Source organism: Quercus robur, chromosome 2 (genome assembly GCF_932294415.1).
Source record: "Quercus robur chromosome 2, dhQueRobu3.1, whole genome shotgun sequence".
Classification (NCBI taxonomy): domain Eukaryota; kingdom Viridiplantae; phylum Streptophyta; class Magnoliopsida; order Fagales; family Fagaceae; genus Quercus; species Quercus robur.
This window is the reverse complement of record NC_065535.1, coordinates 13,891,480-13,909,775: the sequence shown is the minus strand read 5'-3', so window position 1 is coordinate 13,909,775 and position 18,296 is coordinate 13,891,480. Positions and strand designations below refer to the sequence as shown.

At 34.1% G+C, this 18,296-nt stretch overlaps 2 protein-coding genes across 12 annotated transcripts in view; both read right to left on the bottom strand.

Moving 5' to 3' along the window:
• Positions 1 to 987: 987 nt before the first annotated feature.
• Positions 988 to 4,786, bottom strand: LOC126712490 (mechanosensitive ion channel protein 8-like). Its single transcript, XM_050411829.1, has 5 exons — positions 3,246 to 4,786; positions 2,980 to 3,103; positions 2,502 to 2,795; positions 2,140 to 2,342; positions 988 to 1,473 (listed from the first exon to the last, which is right to left on the bottom strand). The coding sequence occupies exons 1-5, from the start codon at positions 4,562 to 4,564 to the stop codon at positions 1,185 to 1,187; spliced, it is 2,229 nt and encodes a 742-aa protein (XP_050267786.1). The 5' UTR covers positions 4,565 to 4,786; the 3' UTR covers positions 988 to 1,184.
• A 1,117-nt stretch (positions 4,787 to 5,903) lies between these two features.
• The window catches only part of LOC126712492 (serine/threonine-protein kinase STY46-like), a 30,212-nt gene continuing 17,819 nt past the window's right edge, over positions 5,904 to 18,296 (bottom strand). For 2 of the 11 annotated variants that reach the window (XM_050411838.1, XM_050411833.1), the window contains 11 exons: positions 12,605 to 12,715; positions 12,244 to 12,294; positions 10,444 to 10,619; positions 10,191 to 10,298; positions 8,820 to 8,893; positions 8,480 to 8,655; positions 7,598 to 7,693; positions 7,031 to 7,111; positions 6,831 to 6,884; positions 6,233 to 6,367; positions 5,904 to 6,163 (listed from right to left, as the gene is read on the bottom strand). In XM_050411838.1, the coding sequence (XP_050267795.1) occupies positions 6,086 to 6,163; positions 6,233 to 6,367; positions 6,831 to 6,884; positions 7,031 to 7,111; positions 7,598 to 7,693; positions 8,480 to 8,655; positions 8,820 to 8,893; positions 10,191 to 10,298; positions 10,444 to 10,619; positions 12,244 to 12,294; positions 12,605 to 12,715 (1,140 nt within the window). In that variant the 3' untranslated portion in view covers positions 5,904 to 6,085. Of the gene's footprint in view, positions 6,164 to 6,232; positions 6,368 to 6,830; positions 6,925 to 7,030; positions 7,112 to 7,597; positions 7,694 to 8,479; positions 8,656 to 8,819; positions 8,894 to 10,190; positions 10,299 to 10,443; positions 10,620 to 12,243; positions 12,295 to 12,604; positions 12,716 to 14,284; positions 14,340 to 15,049; positions 15,167 to 15,249; positions 15,348 to 15,773; positions 15,897 to 16,200; positions 16,667 to 18,296 lie in introns of those variants that run through there. The other 9 variants (XM_050411839.1, XM_050411831.1, XM_050411830.1 and 6 more) reach the window with 8 other exon arrangements.

Genomic DNA, 18,296 nt, shown 5'->3' with positions numbered 1-18,296 from the left:
AATCCTCGGCATCAATGCAGTTGATAAAGCTGTTGTCTACCATTTAATACGGATGCAACAGGCTACACCAGGCCAAAAGCTTTCCTACTGCCCACTGACTTCCATTCTCTTCAGATCCTAACTTCCACTTAGAATACCATAGAGTACCATGATTCATTTCTTCTCCTCTTCGGGTGGCTTCTTCCCTTGGGCCCGTGGTTTGCATTATTTCCATGTTAATGTTGTGACCTTTCGACTTCCTCCTCGCTCCTCGAGCCAATATTGCGACCTTTCAACTTCATCCTCAATCCTCGGGCAACCACAATAGACATTTTTTTTTTTTAATGGGAATTGTAGTTATTGGTTACAACTTACCACCAAATTAATAGTTAAACTTTGTCTTTAAATTCAAAAAGTGAAAACTTATTACAACATGCATAATACCTATTTACAAAAACAAACTTAGCAGGAGAATGAACAACAAATGCTCATAAGTCAAAACAACGGCTGAGCTCTACAGCTCTGCCCTGGGCCATCTAAGGTCACTAGAAGCAGCTTCTAATTCTATGATGGGAGCTAAATTAAGGGTGAACTACTACATTTTCCTCAATCATGAAAATAAACTTCACATGTGGATCCAGTATATATGATCCATATCTACGTGAAAGGGAGATGTAATACACCAATGTAATGAATAGTTTCTTGAATTTTTGGGCTCTAAATTTCTAAAACCAACAATGCTGAGGTTTCTATGCAACTAATGGAGAGAAGAAAGTATGTTACTCACTGTAAGAGAAACTTAAATATTACAATTTGTGGTGCTATTTCTTGTTATATATCTGTAAATTCACCTCTATAATGTTGTAAATAAAGACCAGCCAGAGGAGGATTTATTACCTATTTGCCAAAACACAAAGCCACATGCAACTGAGATCTTTAAGCTAGTTTCAGTGGGCTTGATGGGGGCTACCATTTTTGAAAATTAGTACACTATGTGACAATGCAACAAAGAACAAACTAGTAATGTATTTCATTTCTGTTTTATTAGGGATATAGGAGTTTATCTCGAGTCACCATAAATCATTCCTAAATCCAACAATTCTTATGGGGAACCATTGCCAATTCCATCATAGGCCGAAAAGGAATTGGTGCTGGGTGCCAGTGCTCATTCTCGGAGTTGGCCTCACTATATTTGTCCTACATAATCAGCTAGCATAAGTTTTCCAAGTCGAAGGAAGCCTGTCTGATACCAGAGGGGGCAAGTTCTGGACATTCACATCAAGAGGCAGTAGGCGATATTCAATATTGAGCTCCTTGAAAACTTTGATCATCTCTCCAAGAAGGAGGTCTCTCCTAATCCATCTCTCCCCCATGTCCTGATAGTTCATTTTGTGTGTAAGCCACACTGACATCATCAGTTTGTTCATGTCTATAACATCCCTCATTATCACCATTGGACCTGGCTGCCAGTGCTCGTTCTTGTTTTCAATATACCTGCAATTTCAACAGCGTCGAGGCCCTCAACAACAGAAAATTATTTAAAAAGGATTTTTATTTTTTGGTGGCAGAAGATATGGACTAACGACAAAATGTAGGTCCTATCATCGATTCATAGCTGCTGATACACCTGAATGGCCATGTCAAGTAATGCAGAGTCACCCATTACATGGCCTTCTAAGATATCATTCCAATAAGATAATCCAACATTTCTACAAAAATCAGAGCACTGAAGGGCAGGTTTTGAGAAAGAAATTTATTAAAAATTTTAAAACAAAGCAGATTATCTCAGGGTGGGTGCTGGCCCAAGAACGTCTATTAACTCTCACCAGTGATTGAGAACTGCATGTGCTTTTGAATGGAGAAAAACCTTATGCGACATTACAGAAGAAATTATATCTCAATCCAAATCCCAGAATGAATATGAAGTTTTATAGTTTTACAGTCCATAAAATGTGAAAAAGGCATATGGCCCTTGGTCCATGCTCATGGCAATTGGCAAGAGCAAAGTGATGCACTAACAGCAGTGTTGCAGTTGATGGTACCACTAATACCGTGTGTGATTCTAAATGTGTAATAGAGTCTATATCTCTAGGAATTGAGTTGCACTAGGGAAAAATTGACAATAATAAGGAAAGAAAGAAGATGCATGACCATACATACCTTGTTATTCTTTCTTTCATGTTGGTGACCTTTTCCGTTGGGGTGGAGATGTTAATACAGAAATCAATTGCATCTCCCATGTCTGGACTACGATGATAGTTACCAATGAGCTTAGTAGCTAGAATACTGTTAGGGTATATGATCTTTTGGTTATCATATCTCAAAAAAACTGTAGTTAGTAAGTTCATCTCGTCGACTACCATCTGAAACCCAAAGAAACATAAGTTACAACACTAATGAAAGATGAGAAACTGGCTTGTGTTTTCATTTATTTACTATGAAACATAAGCTAGAGCACAAATGAAAGATATATGCTTATATGAGAGTGCATAATAAACATCTTTTTAAGCCTCCTTTATTACCTGGACTCCATCCACTTCACAACGATCACCAACATCAAATGGGTGCATTACAAATAAGAAGATGATTGCTTCAAATACTGTTCTGCAGGTATTCCCAAACACAAACACCACCAGAAGAAGCTGTGAACTTATAAAGACGAGGAAGTGGGTAATTGGAACTCCGAGTATAATAAGCCATATTATCAATATAACGATAGCTACAAGAATGTTCAACAAAGTATGGAACTCTTCCACAGCTGTTTTTGTATCAGTGAGAGACAATGCAAGTGCCCTTCTCTCTCTAAATGCCTTAACCTAAAACAAAAGGTGAAGTTTACTTTGTCATTGTTTCATAGAAAATAAATTAGAACACAATTCAAATTTTTTTTTTTCCTTTTCTCCACTAGGAGATGTCCATTAAATAAATGAGAACAAAAAGAGCATAAGTATCTTTTACATTAAGAACCATAGCCAGGGGCCAAGAAATCTAGAGTCATACCATCCAGTCCTTAAGGAAGGACTTGCTGATTCCCTTATTCTCAGCTGCTACTCCAATCAGATGCATTGTCTTCAAAGCTTCTTCTTTACTCATAAAGTGCATCACATCCTCGAGGTAAATATACCTTATATATAGAGGTTTGCATTGTATAACAATCGGGACAGAATGGCATCAATATTAAAAAATAATAATAATAATAATAAATAAATGAATAAATAAAGAGACAAGAACTAAGAAAGGAAATCATGAAAGATGTAAGAACTCGCTGCGACACTGGCTTTGCCACATTCTGAAATATCCTCTTGGCTGCCTCTTTTGCCTGGCATTCACTTCTAATCTGCAACAAAGCTTCATCCTCAATTTTTGAATTCAGTAACTGCTCGTCCAGAGTGGATAAATCCCCATGCTGGATAATATTAACCATCCTCCTCATATTCCAAGCTGATATATTCTTCTGATTCAGCTTATGCAGATGATCAACGGCGATCTCCTCATCTTCTTTTTTAAAGCTTGTCCTTGAAAATCTAGAATTCTTCTCAACCTTGGGACTTTTTACTAGTCTACTACTTCCTATCACCCTCCTACTACTGGAATGCAAAGTAACACCAGGTTTCTCAAGCTCTTGAACCTCAGCCATAGCTTCCTCTTCTTGTGTATCATTCCTTTTAAACAACAGCGGACTAGAGAGATTTTTGATGACGTACTGACTAAACAAAGCCTCCTGGATTCGTTCAAAAAATGTGTTTACATGAAAGGTTGAAGCCAGGACCTTAACAAGCAGAGTTTTCAAGAGCCATATTAGGGTACCCACAAGAAAACAAACTAGAACCTTATTTACATAAGGCAAAATCTTGCTCTTTGTCTCCTTTTTAACCTTGTCGTGGAAGATACTATGCCACACAAGCAAAACCAAACCCAACCAGAGGCAATTCTGGACAGATTTCCTTAACCCATAAACAAAATACAATACCCGTTTTCGCAAAATATAATTGAGTTCTATAAAGAACACAACCACTCGAATTCCCCAACCTGAGACTAAACGTCCACAGATTAATGCTAAAACCATTATTTCCCACTTCCATAATGGAAGATCCCACACTATGTGCCTCTTTATAATTGGGAACCAAAGGCTACAAACTAAGGCTGCAATTATCAAAACAAGACTCACATATTGAAGTATTGTCAGTGTGCCGAATTTCATTCTCTTATACTCCTGCGGGATGTCTTCAATATCATCGTCCTCCCAGTCTCGATCTTGCGCAGGCATTCTTCCAGTGTTTACTGAACTTTGACATGGTTCCTCTGGTGGATCTATCAGCCTAGACTTGGTCATGCTCATCACTGACTTCCACGGGCCTCGCTGGAATGAAACATTTGAACTACACTTTACAACCTCTGCTCCACCTGAATTCAAGTACCCTTGGTGGTTTTCTTGGTCCGACAACTCTTTATTTCTTCGTCGTACAGACTCACTTCTTCGTTGATAGTTGTTGCTGCTTGAACTTCCATTATTAATCTTTTTGCTATTATCATTAACATCATCAAGCTTGATTACTACATCTTCTTCTCTTTTACTTTGAGCCATCTGATGTTGCTGTTGCTGTTATTGTTTAGCAGAAGAGAAGAGCTTGGTTTCAAGGGCTTTCTGAAAGTTTCCATAAAAAAAATTCGACCAACTTTTATAAGCACCAAGGCAACAGTACGCCAGGAACAGTTGTTCATGTAAAGCACTAATTTTAGATGTGATTCTACAGGGGCTTAAAGCAAAAGGTAAGTCCACTACTGAAGAACCAATACTGAAGAACCTCGACTTTAGGTGGCTAGTTTGAAATTGCATGGAGGGAAGTAACTTGCCTGAGGTGCTCTGCAAAGTTGCTTAGTCTGTATAAGAGTCTTAAATTTGTAATGGTGTATTTGGATACTACTTATTTTGTTGAAAACTAAAATCTTATTACTGAAAATAATAAAAAAATAATTTTTAAGTTACTATTCACTCTTCCAAATATTGTATATTTGCCTTAATAAACTATTCATATCCAATAAACAGTGCAAGAGGCACTGGTCAAAAAAAAAAAAAAAGCAAAAACCCAGACGCGTGAGTTTTCACTCATCCGTATCCAAACGAATACTTAATTTGTTTTCCTTATCTTAATCTTTTCTCACTTGCATGAAATGTAATGTAATTGTAGCCAACCTTTAAGCACAATCACAATAAAAGTCACTTCTACTAAATAGTATAGTTTCTTTCCCGTAATTATTCTTCTCAACCAAATACAGAAGATTTTTACTTATTATTTATTCTCCATTCTCCAGCTTTTCCATTATCTTTTATCATACACGTTGTTGAAAAAATTAACCCTATGTTTCCATATCTTTTCTACCCATATCCTGACAAAATGGAATCCAAGTATCATTTGCGTTTTGTTGCCGGTGTACTTCGCCCTACCCCAAAGGGGAGAGAGAGGTAGGTACAATGTCATAAGAATAAGAGATCTAATTGTAATAATGAAAATTTATTAGATGCTTCTAGAATACTGCTGACGGCGACGCTATTATGTATCTCCTGATTTGGATTTTTGTTTAAACTTTAATTTTTGGAAAAATGCTTTTCTTATACACTGAGGTGATGAGTGATTTGTTGCTGTCATTTATACAATAGAACTAGAATCACTATGAAGGGGATATCCTGGCACATCGAAAATCATCTCGAACAGTGCTTATTGGCAAGGAAATTTATACTACAATGAAAATTTCAAGTGCTAACAAAAGAATTTGAATGTGGATTAGTTGGATTCTTCTTTCAAATTGGGTCCTCATGTTTAAATACCTCCAGCCTTCATGTTTAAACGTCGACAAAATTTGAGCTTTTTCAATTCTAGATCACTGCAGTCCGAAGTCACTCGGGAAAAGAAAGAAAAAACATGTACTGAAAGAAGTGTTTGGATTATTACTAAATTCAGTAACTGTTCAGGCTATCTAGTCATTATTTAGATTAACAGAAGAAAGTTCCAAATGGAGAAAAAACAAAGTGAAAGGAACTCAGCAAAACAATATAATTACATCATTACATGTGTTATAAACAGCCTTCTCACTTGCAAGTTGCACTTCAATCGACACTCCGTACAAAAGCAGATACTCTTCTAGGTGATTTCCCCTTCTGCCGGTCCATTCCCTCTGCTGCAACCTGTTCCAAGATTATAGTTCATAAAAATCCAAAGTGGAAGAGAAAAAAGGACAAGGAACTTTTCCATACCCTCTTGGCCATGTGCTGCAAAATTTCTAAAATTTCTGAGAATTCTGGTCTTGAAGATGGATCTTGCTGCCAACATCTCTCAAGCAATTCCCCAAGCTTTTGAGGAGTCTGCTTTGGAATTATAGGCCTCAGACCCTGAAATTCATGTCACCAAATCTCTATATTAATTTAAGATCTTTCCGTATTCCACTACTCTGCAAGGCCCAGTTAACTACTTTAGTTTTTTTTTTTCAAGTTCTCTCAAAAATAAGAAATACACTACTCTTCACACACACAGTCTATACCAGCAGGTTCTTGGTCCAGATGTTATTTGCCCGGCATACTCATTCTTCAGAATGGACTAAATCCCTCTTTGTAGGCATGGAGGTTAGGTAGTTGTGTCACCCACTCAGTGGTCAAAGGTTCAAGGGCTAGACCAAATTATATTGTTGGTGAAAAAGGGGATGACAATAAACTAAAATTCTCTCTTGAACCAAAAGGGGAAAACGCACACAAAAAAAAGACCTAGAAACAAAGACAGAAACAGAAGAACTTGTTGGGGTAGAAGAAGATCAACAAGATTTTATTTAAAATATCAAAACATTTAATGGAGGAATACCTTCTGAACCACACCAACTGCTGCTTGTAATGGGGACAATTGCTCATACGGGAGCTGGCATTTCAGTCAGAAAACAAGATGATTGATATGAATTCTGTTCAACCATAAATTTTTAGAAGATATAGCAAAGTAATTATCTTAATAGAGTTATATTTTTTTCACCGGCACTCATTATCACTACCAAAAAAGTGGCGCATTACCTTTCCTGTAAGCAACTCCCACAGTAGAACTCCAAAGCTGAAAACATCAACTTTGTGATCATATGGTTTGTGTTCAATAACCTTCCGTGCATCGACACAAACAAACAAACAGGTCAAACAGTTGGGGAAGCTACCAAAGGCACAACACCAACAATATCATTTAAGCCATGCAACAGTGAGTAAATAAACCAACCCATAAGAGGGTTGACAAATTCATGTCTCAACTTTCAACAGTATAAAACTATAAAGAGATTTGACACAAGAAAACTATATGTATATCCCAGTTTTTATCTATCATATACGTCCCTCATAACTCAACATCCATGCCCTCCTTGGTGCACATGCTAGTAGTATAAAAAATTTGTTCCTATTTGTACTGAAGGAATGGCAGAAGGAAAAAAGGGTGGTGTACATGGTACATTTGCCTTTGTTTAAGTACTTAGAAACTGAATTGTAGGGTATAAGAACTAGAAAACTATGCCTAGCTAGAAACTAATTATCCATTGTTCAATTTGGAATCAAGTAAACTGTTTAAAAAGTATTGAACACATATATAAAGAAACAGACCTCTGGAGCCATCCAACGGTATGTTCCAGTTTCGGCAGTCATAACACCAGATTGAGCTTGCATTCTAGCAATGCCAAAATCACTAATCTTGACAACCTGGCAGACAATTTTTTTTTAAAAAAAATTAGTAGATAGAAACTTAGATCAATCTTAAAGCTATGTTTACAGACATGAAACAACCTAACAAAGTTCCCATCCAGAAGAAGCAATAAGTCAAGGACAAGAATGCATGCAGCTGCCCTCTAGTCTTGAAGCATAAAGAAAAGGGGATATTAATCTAAAATAAATACATAGGCTATTGAAAATTTCATGACAATCAATAGTACTTTTTTTATCAAGTTTCATCCATTAATACCTAATAAGCTCTCATACTTGTTAATTACATTATTCAAGAAAACCATAGGTAGAACCCTGCTTTTGAGTCCTTATTAAACTGAAATTAACGCCTTCACATCCTATCATACTATATTACTATCTGCAATCAAGTACGACATCAATTAGGAGTCACTGACCAAATTTTAAGTCGGGGAGCGGTTCCCCATCATGGGCACTAGCCAAAATTGTTAATCAAAAAGCAATTCACAATAAAATTGGTCATTTTTACTTCAGAAAATGTAGTTGTCTTTTAATTTAAGTGAACTAGTCAAATAGGTTAAAACGTCCTTTTGACATGTTTTTTTTTAACTATGTCATCATCAGCTATGATGGTCATGAAGCAGAGGACCAGTATGCAGCATTATCTCTAGACTAAGACAGAGATCAGCTAGAAAGCCATGACTGTAGGAAACTCCAGGGGAGGTAAGAAGTAGTCCTTAATATACAATAACAAAAAAAAAAATACAGATTTAAAAGGTAATAACATAAAAAATGAAAATCTCTTACTCCATTTCCATCCATCAAAAGATTGGCAGCTTTCAAGTCCCGATGGATTATATTATTGTGGTGCAAATACTTCATTCCCTTAGAAACATCAATGGCTACTCTGATTAAGTCTGGGTGTGTGAAAACATTCTTTTGTTTATGCAGAAAGTCATGTATGCTTCCACCAGACATGTACTCTAAGAAAGAAACACTCAAGCTCAGGATGGAGAAAAAATAAAACAAAAAAAATTGGAAAATTTCAATAATAATTTACCAATTGTGTTTTTTAAATCAAAATTCTATAACTAATGAATACAAATCAAAGCATCTCACTACATATGCCATTAAAAATTAAAATTACCCATGACAATACAAAGGCTTGGAGGTCTTGTACATGCCCCGATGAATTGGACAACATTCTTGTGCTGGATTTCCCTGAGTTTAGGCAATGAATAACAATTTTTCTTTTTATAAAAATCACCCAAAATATTGCCTCAGAATGATAAAAGTAAATGATATTATACAAAGGCATAACAAAGTCTATTGCTTGTGTTCCCTATTAATTTGAAATTATATTGCTTAAGAAATAAAATACTTTTTGTTTTTGTGGATTGGTGTGCATGTAATGCATCCAATGGGACTTGAACTCACAACTTTACTCTTCCCCTTGAACTTATAAGGGGAGGAGATGCCTTTTGAGCTAGAACTCATTGGCTAAACTAAATATTAAGAATTTTTTGCCAAAATTCAGTCCCATTGTGCATTTTAAAGTAAAACTAAACGATGATAAGAAGATGTTGAATCACAACCAGTGATGCATTGCTTGCCAATAGTGACAACTCTCTCTCATGCATACGTGTGTTTTGGACAAGGCCTCCAGGATGACAATTAAGAGGCTCTACAACTAACCCTAAGTTGCTTCGTTCATAGAAGATTTTTCTGGATTATCCACATTCCAACAGCTAAAGGTGCTGCAATCTATAAAATACATAAAATTGAAGCAGTTTGACTTTTGGTTGACCTTAGAATATTGTGCTACATAAATTTTTGAGACCTTACAATTTTACATGTCACAATTTTAATTTATATTTTTTAATTGAATTTAAATTCCATTCTATATTTAAACCCTCCATAGAATCTTGGCACATCATATTTTCTTTTAATGGTAGAATATATAGTTCTATATACTAATGCAATCATAATAAATGTCTATTACCATGGCTTTTGAGTGGAGTTTGTGATGTGTTTTTGTGTTAGAATCCCTTTTCATGTGTGTGTTTGTTTCTCAAAAAAAAAAAAAAAAAAAAAAAAGGTCTATTAATGACTATCATAATTATGAAATTTCATATTTAGACAAGAAAATAAAAGAGGAAAAAAAATCATGGAGTATATAATAATAATTGAAACAATAATATTTTTAAACTTCCTGGCCTTAACATAGAATTGCTTTATCTGAATAACCACTACCTTACTGGGAATGTTTTCACATTAACAAAAATGACTTGATTGAAGGATGTTACAAAATATATTTAATGAACTAATAAGTAAAATGATTAGATTATTACTAGTAAATTGAGAAGTGACTTCATTTTAGTAACAAATGAACACCATTTGAGAATGTCCTCCTGATAATTATATATAAACCAAAGGACCAAAATAGGGGGAAAAAGGAAAATGATGATGATGAGTGATAGTAATGTTTGCGTAAGTTACACAATATAAAATGACAAACCTCATCATAATGACTTCTTGAGTAAATTCCCTCTGCATATTTTCATTCATATGTTCAGCCCTAAGAACTTTGATTGCCACATCTTGATAACAAAAAGTACCTTTATACCTGCATGAATCCAATCATTCTCTATTGATCATAAATTACACACATGCCCAATTTGAGCCAAAACCATAGGTGTGTCAATCCAATCATACAATTAATAAATAACCATAAACAACAGATCATAGCTAGAAAGGAATAAAATACTCACAAGTCGCAAAATGATACAGATACAATTTTCTTTTCATATATCAATGAGCTAGGGTCAATTTCTCTGACATCAATTCCGTTAGAGGGTAGATTTACATAGTTAGAGATAAACTTGATCCCACTTTGGTTTTGCTTCCCAGCAGAAGGAACACTGTCACATGTCAACAAAGGTTGCTTCTGCAATGCGTTACAGGATATCAAATCAAATGAGATGTGGTAAGCAGGAAAAGGCATGCAAGTTTATAATTTTTAGTATAACTCAAAGAGCAGGACATGAATATATCGATGGGACATGTAAGGACTCCATATATTCCTTTTTTTTTTTCTTTTTTTCTTTTTTTATCATGAGAGAAAAGCTGGATATGGCAGAAATAGAGCACAGTACAGATATGAAGCTTTTAATCCTTACCAAATTTAAACCAAAGTATGATGAGAAACTTTTCCTAATGAAAATTGTTATTGTTTATCATAGATAAGTATAATAATCATTGATGCTAGCTTTGACTAATAATTATAAAATTCAAATGACCCTAGATAGAAGGCTAGCATCCAGAAACCCTTCTTCATGGATTCTATCAATGCAAAGTTAAACCAAGCCCTATTATGACTGCATAGCAAAACCACATTGTTATTTATTATTTTCATATCATTCACGTATTATCAACCCTTCTGAAGTAACTTTCATGCCTTTCATTCTAACATTAACCAATAAGAATTGCTCTCACTAAAGGACTGGCATTTGAATAAAAAAGGGATTCTTAGAGATCATTTTTCTAACTCAAACATATCACAGTTTCTGAATGCCACAGAAAATTATTATATTTAAAATGTTAATTCTTTTGGCCTCTGGTATCATAACTTGTAGAAATTCCATCTTAAATAAACAGAAAGCCTATTAAGGCAACTAAAAATGCAGTTATCTGGAATTGAATCTTAGAATCATGCATGAAACTTAAGTAGCTAGCAACAATGAATGATGATATAAGTCTTTTACTAATAAGTGGGAAACTAACTTCGCACCAATTCTGACATATATGTTCTTGATCTCTTTCAACAAAAAGTTGCTAGCGCTTTAATGATTATACCCAATGAAGCATGAATAATATCATTAGTAGATAGAGTTATTGATCCATTGCTAGTGGCGTGAAATGAATAAGACATTTCATAACTTTTGGTAAATAGGTGTGAATTTGATTACATTAAATCTTTCTATGAACACATTCATAGAAAGATTTAAAAATAAGACCATGTCTTAATCAAGTTCAAAAACATTTCATAACTTTTAGTAACTCAAAAAAACTCAAATTTAGATTTTCAACTAGTCAATTCTTCCAAGTTTTATCATAGGGACCTCACAATCATCTTATAAAATGTAAGACCTAAAAAGAAAGGTAAAAAAGGATTGGTACTTGTATAATTAAGGAATATGACAGCTACTCGGTTGCAACAAATAATGATGAGTTCCCTACAAATTCCCCCTTTTTTTTTAAGTATATTACTACTGTCCTACTAAATTATACTACCATAATGTATATAAAGGTGAACTGCACATTAAGCATGAACACTTCAACAAGGAGACAAAGAAGCCAGCACTTGCCTAAAGATATAATGTTACTCTAGAATTTTATGTCAACCAGCATTAGTAAAACTGAATCAGACAATAAGTAAATTCAATTCTAATGCCTTAAAAAATAATACTTTTTTTTGTTGGGGGCGGGGGGGACACCCATCTTTAAACATAAATCTGAAAATCTAGTCAATAATATAAATTGTTCCAACAAGTAGCTTGTAGAGAGGATACCTCAATTCTTGGTATTTTCTTTAACAGCTTATTTTTAAGCTGTTCAGTCTCCTAAAAAATATCAAACACGCACATTAGTCTAGCAGCTCACAAGGAATTAAAAAAGAGAAAAATAATTACAGAACATGAGTACAGTTCTAGAATACATTTAAGATAAACACAAGACTGTAACTTGAGAGCTCATAATCACACTCCATTATGACTAATATTTAGCTTTAATCAATTGGAAGTCACTAATAAGCAACGAAGCAATGAGTATTTGTATTAATTCCATGAAAAAAAAAAATGAATAGTCTTCACAAGTACTAGTAATCGATTGATGAATTGCATAAAAAATCAAGAAAATGAGAGAAAAGAGTACCTCGTGTGCTAAACTATCAACAAGGAAAACATCCAAAAAGAAGCCATCTATAGTGGAAAAAGCATGTGCTTCTTGAATGTTCAGTCCAATCTCAGACAGTAAGGAACTCAACTGAAAATGTACCATAAACAGTATAAATAGTAACTAAAAAATAGCTCAAACAGGACAGTGTTTCTTTTTTTTAAAAAAAAAAAAAATGTGATTTTTGGCCCCAAGGGAAAGGGGAAAGGGAGACTCAAGCTAGTGACCTCCGCTTCATAAACTGATTGTGCTACCCTTAAGGTTAACTTAGATAGTATTGTCACTGACAGAATGTCTTACCGAGTAACTTTTGGAAGTTCAGTATACAAGTATAAATCACCTATGCTATCCACCATCACATCTTACAGAAGCATGATCTATTGCAATCTATCTTCAGGCATATAAATTACAAAGAACTTGCTTTGGTGGTAAACAAAGACGTGTTGGAACAAGGGTAAGTAATAGAGAAGTTCTGTTACTTATAAATAACTGCTTGGACTTATACAGACTGAGAATTATTATTATATATGTATTTAGTTGACATCAAAAGTTTATAAGGTTTTAAAGTAAAATCCTGACTAGTGCAGCATATAGAGACTGAAATTCAGTAAATCTAGGAGTGCAGCACAATAAGATAATAAATCTTAGCAGCAGATCCTACAGAATGCTAGCAGGAGACTAAAGAAAAATGCAGGATTATTAAACTAGAACATGATTGATAAAAAGAAAAGAACTATAAAAAATGTAATATGAAATGGCAATAAACCAACCAGGCCTTGTGCTGCACACCATTGAGAACATAACAAAAATGTCCATAAATGAGCATGGTCAAATAACAGTGTCAAGATCAATGTGAGAAAAAGAGACAGTATAGGCATTATAGGTGGAGAAACAACAAATTAAGCACAATGTGAAAGGAACACAGGGTCAACTGCAGTGACAAGTGTGAATCTCATTTCTTCTTTTTCTCCTCAAGAAGCGGCTAGCCTTTTTATTCATCAATCATTAACTTCAACTATGTCGAATCACCCATGATGAATGAACAATCAGGTGCTTTCTCTTGGGTAGGTTTAATTTTGATACTATACAGCAAGTAAAGTGTTTCTAAATAGTAGCAAGCCTTCTAGATGCCCACCCTTAAAGGTTAAAGGTTGGAGATATGAAAGCTTAGTTACCACACAGTTCTAGCAGGTCTTTTTGTGTGTGTGTGTGTGTTTTGTGGGAGAATGGGCGAGGTTAAGTGTTCTGGACATCACTGGCAAGTGACTCCAATCAGGTTCAGTAGGTCTGAGGATCAAATGTTTCATTGCTGAATAAGATTGCAGAATTCCAACCTTCAAAACAATAGTGTTCGCTAATAACATCAAATATATTTCTCACTTTTGCAATATATTTATTACCTTGTACCAAAATTTAAATCTCAAATTAGATGCTTCAGAAATGCCAAGAATCTTCATGCACGACTTATTATGCAGATTACATCTAAACAAAGGATGCTAAAATAAGAATTAGAAAAATCCTGGATATGTCTTTGATGCTGAAAACATTAGGCATTGAGAGGTGTACAAGTATACAACGCAGATGATTCCAAGAAATGGTTTAGACCGTAGAAAACTCCACATGCTTCCTATGAGAGAAAGGGAGGGAGTGGTCAGCTACCTGATTGAAAATTTTGGGCTTGTCGTATGTTGAAATTGTAATTTCATACGTTGCCCTACAAAATTTACAAAATATTACAACGTTAAGTGGCTAAGAAACTACAAATGTGTCCAGCAATCAGTGAAAACAATTATTTCTAGTGAAAATTCCTTTGAACATCTCATCCTAGAAAGAAACATTAAGTTAAATATAGATGGGAAAAATTATACAACACATATAAAATTACAAAAACAGAGTATAAATAACAGGATACTTCTAAGAAATGTTCAAAGCAAAGTCACAAACCAGCTTGAGTTAAATGGGTAATTTTTCCCAATTAGAAGAGAATATTTTGATGAAGCCACAGACCTCAACTTCTTCTGGTAGGAGAAAACTTACGTACTAGGAAGACTTGTTCCTCCTCAAACTTTACTCTCAGGATCCTGGAAATTCAGTGGTATGATTGGAAATTTTCCCAATACTTCTCATTTACTTTCAAGAAGAGACTTAAAATATATTGCATCAAACCTGAAATTATTCAGCTTCTTGAATTGTCTACTATAATATATCATATATCTATAAAATCCAGCCAAACCTAATGTATGCATGTCTGGATTTCAACTTGTATCTGTAAAGCATCCATGTCAGTATTGAATATAAAAATTTGCAACAGTAACTTGAAAGACTAGATATATGATGAATAATACATTAATTGGCCACAAAATTTTATGTTAAGGACAATTATAGAAAAAGCTAACAATCAGGAGAACCTCTCAGAATTATTACCGGGAATAAAGACGATTATCATTCACGTTGTCATGCCTGTCTTGAACATGTAATTGGTTGACTTCAAGAGTGAGTTCAACATCAGGTGATGGACCAAACGCAGGTGGTGGATGAACACTGAAAAAGTAAGAGAGAGAATGGGGTACTAACAACTCACAAATTCTCAAAAATGAAATAGGAGGAGGTCCTTTTAACCATACCTATGTTTGCTGAGATAATCAGAACATTGAGCATCCACTTCTCTTTGAAAGTTTGAATGCCGAGAAGAACTACAATTTCCACCCGAAGTAGAATGAACCTGCACATTATCAAGATGCATTTGGACGGGGGAGGAGTAACTAAAAAGTCAGAAAAGGGCAAGTCATGAAATTTCCTTCAGTTTTTTTGTTCCGTCAATATGTCAATTGCCTTTAGAAACTTGCACAAAAGCAAACCACTTGCAGAAATATCCCTAATTCTAAGTCAAATCAAGAGGTCAAATTTCGTGGTAGTGATGAAATCGTAAAATAGTGGTATCTTTTATGAATGGAAGTAACGAAATATATAACAAGAAAAGAGAAACCCAAAAGAGAAGGGAAGAAAAAGATCCAAAAAAAAAAAACTCATGGCCAAGAGTCTTGTTGCTGAACTGGCACTCCTGGTGTTTCCAACAAAGACTTTCAAATCCCCCTCCCCAACTATTGAATTAAACAAAAAAAAGAAAAAGTTTTCTCCTATAAGATACCTGCACAAGACGGACATCAATTGCATGTCTAATAGAAGGGTTGCGTGCCATCTTCAGTAATCTTTTGTGCATAAGAACATCTTGTGCCCTCTCGGCATTCATATCCACAGCATACCTATGAGGCTAACACTACCAAATTAGATTCACAAACAATCCTAAGCAACAATAATGTTACACTATTCCAATTAAGTCAAAAAAAAAAATTTTGAAAAGAAAATACTCCTCTGGCTTTCTTTAATGCCCTGTTTGTTGAGGGAACAAAGATAATGGTTCACTTAGTATCCATTAACAAACACGGATACCAGGAATTTGAATTAATATTAATTTATTATATTACTATTTCTTAAAAAGATTTACAAAACTATAATCAAAGTTATCAAACTGAATGAAAGAAAGCAAACACAAACGCAAAGATTTGGTGTTTTACCGAGCAGGGAGGCCATGAAAATGTGCCCAGAGTTCATCTTCAAAATCAGGATGATTGGTCTCTGCTTCGTTCAAGTGCTTAAGTTGGTGAAGGACTTCATTGTACACAACTATCTTCTGCCCCTGCTCTCTGCTGAATCGACTCTGACTCTGACTCTGACTCTGAGTCCGTGTAAAATCCAAGACTCTGCTACTGCTGCTCTCTGTATCTTCCATGATGACACCAAGTTCAACCAAAACGAGCAGTTTTTTGGAGCATTAAAAAGTACTATGGCTGTTTATATTGGAAAGAGAAATAGTGGCAATGCAAAATGAATCAATGATAGCTTATTGGCATAAGGAAAAGGATGGAGACTATTTTAAAGAGAAACTATCAATGGCTTTCCGAGCTGTGCCATGGCTTATTTATTTAACGTGCTTAATTTTGATTCAGCCAAAAAAAGGAAGCGTGTGATTCATTTGCAACTCAACAGAAGGACTTTAATAAAAGCATATAAACCTGTACTGTAGTCTATTGAGTTTATCTTTTTCAATTTGACTTAATTGCAATTGCAGGTTCCACGCATAAAATTTAGAATAATTTTTGTTTTGTTAAAAAATTTTAAAATTTGGATTTGTAATGTATTATTTATTTAAAGCATTCCATCAATGCATCAGCAATGTGGTGTCCATTAAGTGCCAACTAAGCTCAAAACGATGTCGTTTGAATCACTAGTTTACAAAGTTTGGAATGATTTTGATTTTGCCCCCTTAAATTTGAGGTAATTTGGATTAATAAAACTATGTCGTTTTGAGTTAATGTGGTACTTAACGGACGCCTCATTGTGGCATGTGAGCAATATGGCTTAAATTCAAATGATATGTAACGTTTGGGATACAAATGAATTTTGGTAGATTAACAACACTTATAAAATTTAAGGTCCATTTGGTAGAAGAGTTTGAGTAATGTTGTTTGTATTTTTTTAAAATACGTATAGGTGAAAAAGTGTGTGAAAATGCGTGTAATTTTGTTTAAAAACTGAAAACATGTGTTCAAAATGCTTTACCAAACGAGGACTTAGTCACTCAATTGTGACCAGATTCACTACAAATATATGTTGGATGTCCCCTACTAGCAACACACTACATTGGATATTAGAGAATCCATAGCTAATTCCAAAAAAATTGGAACTAGGAGTGTGCTTGGATGGAGGGAAGGGAGAAGGGAGGGGAGGGATTCACTTGTATTAAAAAAAATTAAATTGTTAATTTAACCTGAAGGATATCAATTTATATTTATTCTTTTAATTAGCAAAAGAGTGCTAATATAATTTAATAATAAAGGAAAATTTATCTCTTAAAAAATTTGTTTTTCAAACAAGTCAGCATTCCTATTATAAAAAAATTTAGGCAAAACTTAAGTATATCTTAAGTTTCTATTCGTCAATAAGTCATACAACTTAATTTAATTTAATTTTACTTGGAAAAATAACATATTGTTTGCACTATGTTGGTATATAAATACAATTATGTGGTTGTATCTTAGGTTTGTATCAACCAATAAGTGACGTTGTTCGATTTATTTTTTTAATAATTTTGTTATGGATCATATGGTTTAATTTAATTGTCTTTAAAAATGATAACATTGTTTGCAGTTTGCACTACATTAAAAGAATTTAATTGGTGAACATTAGATACATCACCCAAGTAATTGTATATCAGTTTCCCGAAAATAATATATTACAGCTACTATCCTCCTTCTTTTGGTAACTTTTTAAATTATTTTTCTTTATATATTTTTTTCCCTATAATTCCTATATTAATTCTCAAACTTCTAAAAAAATGGAAGGTGAAAATCTAATGACCAAATTCAAATTATCGAAAATATATTATTCTATAGAATAATAAGTAAATGTATTAAATATAATAATATATACCATGAAATATTTATCAAAAAAATATACCATGAAATAAATACGGTTTTATAAAATTATATTAAAGTGCCTTAAAAAAAAAAAAAAAAAAAAAAAAAGAAGAAGAACTTATTCCAACAAATTTATACGTTTTTTGACAAATAAAATATTTATTTTTTAAAACTATGTATATGATTAATGCATC